The 6,825-nt window shown below is 11.8% G+C and overlaps 1 protein-coding gene across 1 annotated transcript; it reads right to left on the bottom strand.

Moving 5' to 3' along the window:
* Positions 1-266: 266 nt before the first annotated feature.
* On the bottom strand, positions 267-1,486 carry LOC131695316 (uncharacterized). The gene is made up of 2 exons (XM_058983781.1): positions 368-1,486; positions 267-326 (listed from the first exon to the last, which is right to left on the bottom strand). Exons 1-2 carry the CDS (start codon positions 1,484-1,486, stop codon positions 267-269), a joined length of 1,179 nt encoding a protein of 392 aa, XP_058839764.1.
* Positions 1,487-6,825: the final 5,339 nt, after the last annotated feature.

Genomic DNA, 6,825 nt, shown 5'->3' with positions numbered 1-6,825 from the left:
GCCACCTGCTGCTCTCTTTCCGTTTGTTCTAGGTCGGTGTATTGTCTGGAATCCCTTGATGTTGCACTCATTTGGAGATGTGCACATTGTTTCCTGGAGGCAGATGATTAGGGGTTGCCTTTCTGCTATGAGTAGTTGGAGCTCTGGTCTTCCTGTACGTAGTCCTTGGATGTTCCAAGAGATGATGGATGGTTGGTTATCTGACATTCGACGTGTAGATGATTTCGTTGTGTTAGTCATTTTGATTAGCTTTAACATTTTTGGGCTCAAATCTCCATGTCACTTTCTCTCTCGGCTTCCGATGCGCAAGTTGTTGCTTCTGGCGGCTGCTTTTTTTAGGTCTTCCTGGTTTTCTTTTTGGTCGTACATTGTTGGATTTTTCGTCACTACTGATGTAAATTTCGTTGCTTTTCTTAATTCGTTTTGGTTGTGGGGTGGGTGAATTTGGGTTTTTTATGCCGGTATCGTTGGTCTCGTGAGTTGGTGAGCGTTGCTGTTTACTGGTGCTTGGTCTGATGATAGTGTCTTCTTTTGAAGTTTGAGTTGGATTATTTGTTTGCGTTGGTTTCTGATCTACTATCTGAATTGGGCGGGAGCTCGGTATACCACACGAGCATTTGCAGTTGCAAGTTCGTACGTTGATCCCGACTCTCTCTGCGTAGCTTGCATTTTGTCCTGTCGTCTGATCCACAATTTTCTTAGCTTCCCAGTGTGTCAATCCACGATCAATTTTTACTCGTACGACTTCGTTTTCCTTTATCCAGACGGGACAATTGACACTTATAGTTGAATGGGCTTGTTCACAGTTTGCGCATTTTGAAGGTCGGTCACATTTGTCTGCGTGGTGTTTTTCGCTGCAGTTTGCGCAAATTCTTTCCTGTTTACAGTGTTTACCGAGATGCCCAAATTGAAGACACTGGAAGCATCTTAACGGGCGTGGGTAGTATGGACGTGCTGCTACTTTGCGGAACCCAACTTTCACTTCTGAGGGCATCTTTGCTGATCCGATAGTCAGTATAAATGTTGCGGTTTTGACTAGCTTTCCATCTTGTTTTCTCATGATTCGATCCACTTTCGTGACAGTTTGATCTCGCATCTCTTCCAGAATTTCACCATCTTCCACATAAAAAAGGTCTTGACAAGTTATCACAACTCTGCAGGTATTTAGAGACACGTGTTCGGTAACTTCTACGTTTATTTCGCTGGTCATATTCTTCAGTTGTTTGAGGCTGTTCGCTTGTTTTTCCGTCTTCGTTTGCACTAATATTTGCCCATCTCGGATTCTTTTGACATTGGATACGTCACCACAGCAGTTTCTGATGACTTTGTCGATCAGGAAAGGTGAGACTTTCTCCAACGATTGTCCTTCATCCGTGCGCCTAATGACGAGAAAGCGTCCATCTTGTCGTTGAGGTATCTGCCCTAACGCAGGGAAACCACTCCCGCCTAGTGCAGGGACTCCGCCACTGCCGCCATGTGGCGGCATGGCTATTCCGCAATTACGTTATTAGGTTATGTATTGTTTGCCTTTCACTTGTGAACGAATACCACTACTTGCCTATTGTTCTTTGTTCTTCGTGACGCACCAACTTCGGTGCGGTTTTTAAATTGCGACTACCACGTTGTATGCACAAAATAAATTTTTAATTTCACCTTCAATTTCACAGAATTCACTATATCCTTCAACGCACTTTTCCGTAGTTTAACGAATTCTAACACGTGTGAGTTTTTCCGCTGGTTTTACGCTTTGGAACGATACGAATAAACCGAATGAACTTGGCAGATAAAAACCGCGTGTGCCTCTCTCCGTATCACGAACTCGACTGGTATTTAATATTTAATATTTAATATTTAATATTTAATATTTAATATTTAATATTTAATATTTAATATTTAATATTTAATATTTAATATTTAATATTTAATATTTAATATTTAATATTTAATATTTAATATTTAATATCTAATATTTAATATTTAATATTTAATATTTAATATTTAATATTTAATATTTAATATTTAATATTTAATATTTATTATTTAATATTTAATATTTAATATTTAATATTTAATATTTAATATTTAATATTTAATATTTAATATTTAATATTTAATATTTAATATTTAATATTTAATATTTAATATTTAATATTTAATATTTAATATTTAATATTTAATATTTAATATTTAATATTTAATATTTAATATTTAATATTTAATATTTAATATTTAATATTTAATATTTAATATTTAATATTTAATATTTAATATTTAATATTTAATATTTAATATTTAATATTTAATATTTAATATTTAATATTTAATATTTAATATTTAATATTTAATATTTAATATTTAATATTTAATATTTAATATTTAATATTTAATATTTAATATTTAATATTTAATATTTAATATTTAATATTTAATATTTAATATTTAATATTTAATATTTAATATTTAATATTTAATATTTAATATTTAATATTTAATATTTAATATTTAATATTTAATATTTAATATTTAATATTTAATATTTAATATTTAATATTTAATATTTAATATTTAATATTTAATATTTAATATTTAATATTTAATATTTAATATTTAATATTTAATATTTAATATTTAATATTTAATATTTAATATTTAATATTTAATATTTAATATTTAATATTTAATATTTAATATTTAATATTTAATATTTAATATTTAATATTTAATATTTAATATTTAATATTTAATATTTAATATTTAATATTTAATATTTAATATTTAATATTTAATATTTAATATTTAATATTTAATATTTAATATTTAATATTTAATATTTAATATTTAATATTTAATATTTAATATTTAATATTTAATATTTAATATTTAATATTTAATATTTAATATTTAATATTTAATATTTAATATTTAATATTTAATATTTAATATTTAATATTTAATATTTAATATTTAATATTTAATATTTAATATTTAATATTTAATATTTAATATTTAATATTTAATATTTAATATTTAATATTTAATATTTAATATTTAATATTTAATATTTAATATTTAATATTTAATATTTAATATTTAATATTTAATATTTAATATTTAATATTTAATATTTAATATTTAATATTTAATATTTAATATTTAATATTTAATATTTAATATTTAATATTTAATATTTAATATTTAATATTTAATATTTAATATTTAATATTTAATATTTAATATTTAATATTTAATATTTAATATTTAATATTTAATATTTAATATTTAATATTTAATATTTAATATTTAATATTTAATATTTAATATTTAATATTTAATATTTAATATTTAATATTTAATATTTAATATTTAATATTTAATATTTAATATTTAATATTTAATATTTAATATTTAATATTTAATATTTAATATTTAATATTTAATATTTAATATTTAATATTTAATATTTAATATTTAATATTTAATATTTAATATTTAATATTTAATATTTAATATTTAATATTTAATATTTAATATTTAATATTTAATATTTAATATTTAATATTTAATATTTAATATTTAATATTTAATATTTAATATTTAATATTTAATATTTAATATTTAATATTTAATATTTAATATTTAATATTTAATATTTAATATTTAATATTTAATATTTAATATTTAATATTTAATATTTAATATTTAATATTTAATATTTAATATTTAATATTTAATATTTAATATTTAATATTTAATATTTAATATTTAATATTTAATATTTAATATTTAATATTTAATATTTAATATTTAATATTTAATATTTAATATTTAATATTTAATATTTAATATTTAATATTTAATATTTAATATTTAATATTTAATATTTAATATTTAATATTTAATATTTAATATTTAATATTTAATATTTAATATTTAATATTTAATATTTAATATTTAATATTTAATATTTAATATTTAATATTTAATATTTAATATTTAATATTTAATATTTAATATTTAATATTTAATATTTAATATTTAATATTTAATATTTAATATTTAATATTTAATATTTAATATTTAATATTTAATATTTAATATTTAATATTTAATATTTAATATTTAATATTTAATATTTAATATTTAATATTTAATATTTAATATTTAATATTTAATATTTAATATTTAATATTTAATATTTAATATTTAATATTTAATATTTAATATTTAATATTTAATATTTAATATTTAATATTTAATATTTAATATTTAATATTTAATATTTAATATTTAATATTTAATATTTAATATTTAATATTTAATATTTAATATTTAATATTTAATATTTAATATTTAATATTTAATATTTAATATTTAATATTTAATATTTAATATTTAATATTTAATATTTAATATTTAATATTTAATATTTAATATTTAATATTTAATATTTAATATTTAATATTTAATATTTAATATTTAATATTTAATATTTAATATTTAATATTTAATATTTAATATTTAATATTTAATATTTAATATTTAATATTTAATATTTAATATTTAATATTTAATATTTAATATTTAATATTTAATATTTAATATTTAATATTTAATATTTAATATTTAATATTTAATATTTAATATTTAATATTTAATATTTAATATTTAATATTTAATATTTAATATTTAATATTTAATATTTAATATTTAATATTTAATATTTAATATTTAATATTTAATATTTAATATTTAATATTTAATATTTAATATTTAATATTTAATATTTAATATTTAATATTTAATATTTAATATTTAATATTTAATATTTAATATTTAATATTTAATATTTAATATTTAATATTTAATATTTAATATTTAATATTTAATATTTAATATTTAATATTTAATATTTAATATTTAATATTTAATATTTAATATTTAATATTTAATATTTAATATTTAATATTTAATATTTAATATTTAATATTTAATATTTAATATTTAATATTTAATATTTAATATTTAATATTTAATATTTAATATTTAATATTTAATATTTAATATTTAATATTTAATATTTAATATTTAATATTTAATATTTAATATTTAATATTTAATATTTAATATTTAATATTTAATATTTAATATTTAATATTTAATATTTAATATTTAATATTTAATATTTAATATTTAATATTTAATATTTAATATTTAATATTTAATATTTAATATTTAATATTTAATATTTAATATTTAATATTTAATATTTAATATTTAATATTTAATATTTAATATTTAATATTTAATATTTAATATTTAATATTTAATATTTAATATTTAATATTTAATATTTAATATTTAATATTTAATATTTAATATTTAATATTTAATATTTAATATTTAATATTTAATATTTAATATTTAATATTTAATATTTAATATTTAATATTTAATATTTAATATTTAATATTTAATATTTAATATTTAATATTTAATATTTAATATTTAATATTTAATATTTAATATTTAATATTTAATATTTAATATTTAATATTTAATATTTAATATTTAATATTTAATATTTAATATTTAATATTTAATATTTAATATTTAATATTTAATATTTAATATTTAATATTTAATATTTAATATTTAATATTTAATATTTAATATTTAATATTTAATATTTAATATTTAATATTTAATATTTAATATTTAATATTTAATATTTAATATTTAATATTTAATATTTAATATTTAATATTTAATATTTAATATTTAATATTTAATATTTAATATTTAATATTTAATATTTAATATTTAATATTTAATATTTAATATTTAATATTTAATATTTAATATTTAATATTTAATATTTAATATTTAATATTTAATATTTAATATTTAATATTTAATATTTAATATTTAATATTTAATATTTAATATTTAATATTTAATATTTAATATTTAATATTTAATATTTAATATTTAATATTTAATATTTAATATTTAATATTTAATATTTAATATTTAATATTTAATATTTAATATTTAATATTTAATATTTAATATTTAATATTTAATATTTAATATTTAATATTTAATATTTAATATTTAATATTTAATATTTAATATTTAATATTTAATATTTAATATTTAATATTTAATATTTAATATTTAATATTTAATATTTAATATTTAATATTTAATATTTAATATTTAATATTTAATATTTAATATTTAATATTTAATATTTAATATTTAATATTTAATATTTAATATTTAATATTTAATATTTAATATTTAATATTTAATATTTAATATTTAATATTTAATATTTAATATTTAATATTTAATATTTAATATTTAATATTTAATATTTAATATTTAATATTTAATATTTAATATTTAATATTTAATATTTAATATTTAATATTTAATATTTAATATTTAATATTTAATATTTAATATTTAATATTTAATATTTAATATTTAATATTTAATATTTAATATTTAATATTTAATATTTAATATTTAATATTTAATATTTAATATTTAATATTTAATATTTAATATTTAATATTTAATATTTAATATTTAATATTTAATATTTAATATTTAATATTTAATATTTAATATTTAATATTTAATATTTAATATTTAATATTTAATATTTAATATTTAATATTTAATATTTAATATTTAATATTTAATATTTAATATTTAATATTTAATATTTAATATTTAATATTTAATATTTAATATTTAATATTTAATATTTAATATTTAATATTTAATATTTAATATTTAATATTTAATATTTAA

This window comes from Topomyia yanbarensis, unplaced genomic scaffold, assembly GCF_030247195.1.
Source record: "Topomyia yanbarensis strain Yona2022 unplaced genomic scaffold, ASM3024719v1 HiC_scaffold_352, whole genome shotgun sequence".
NCBI lineage: Eukaryota > Metazoa > Arthropoda > Insecta > Diptera > Culicidae > Topomyia > Topomyia yanbarensis.
Note: the sequence above shows the minus strand (reverse complement) of the source record. Positions and strands in the feature narration are given on the sequence as shown.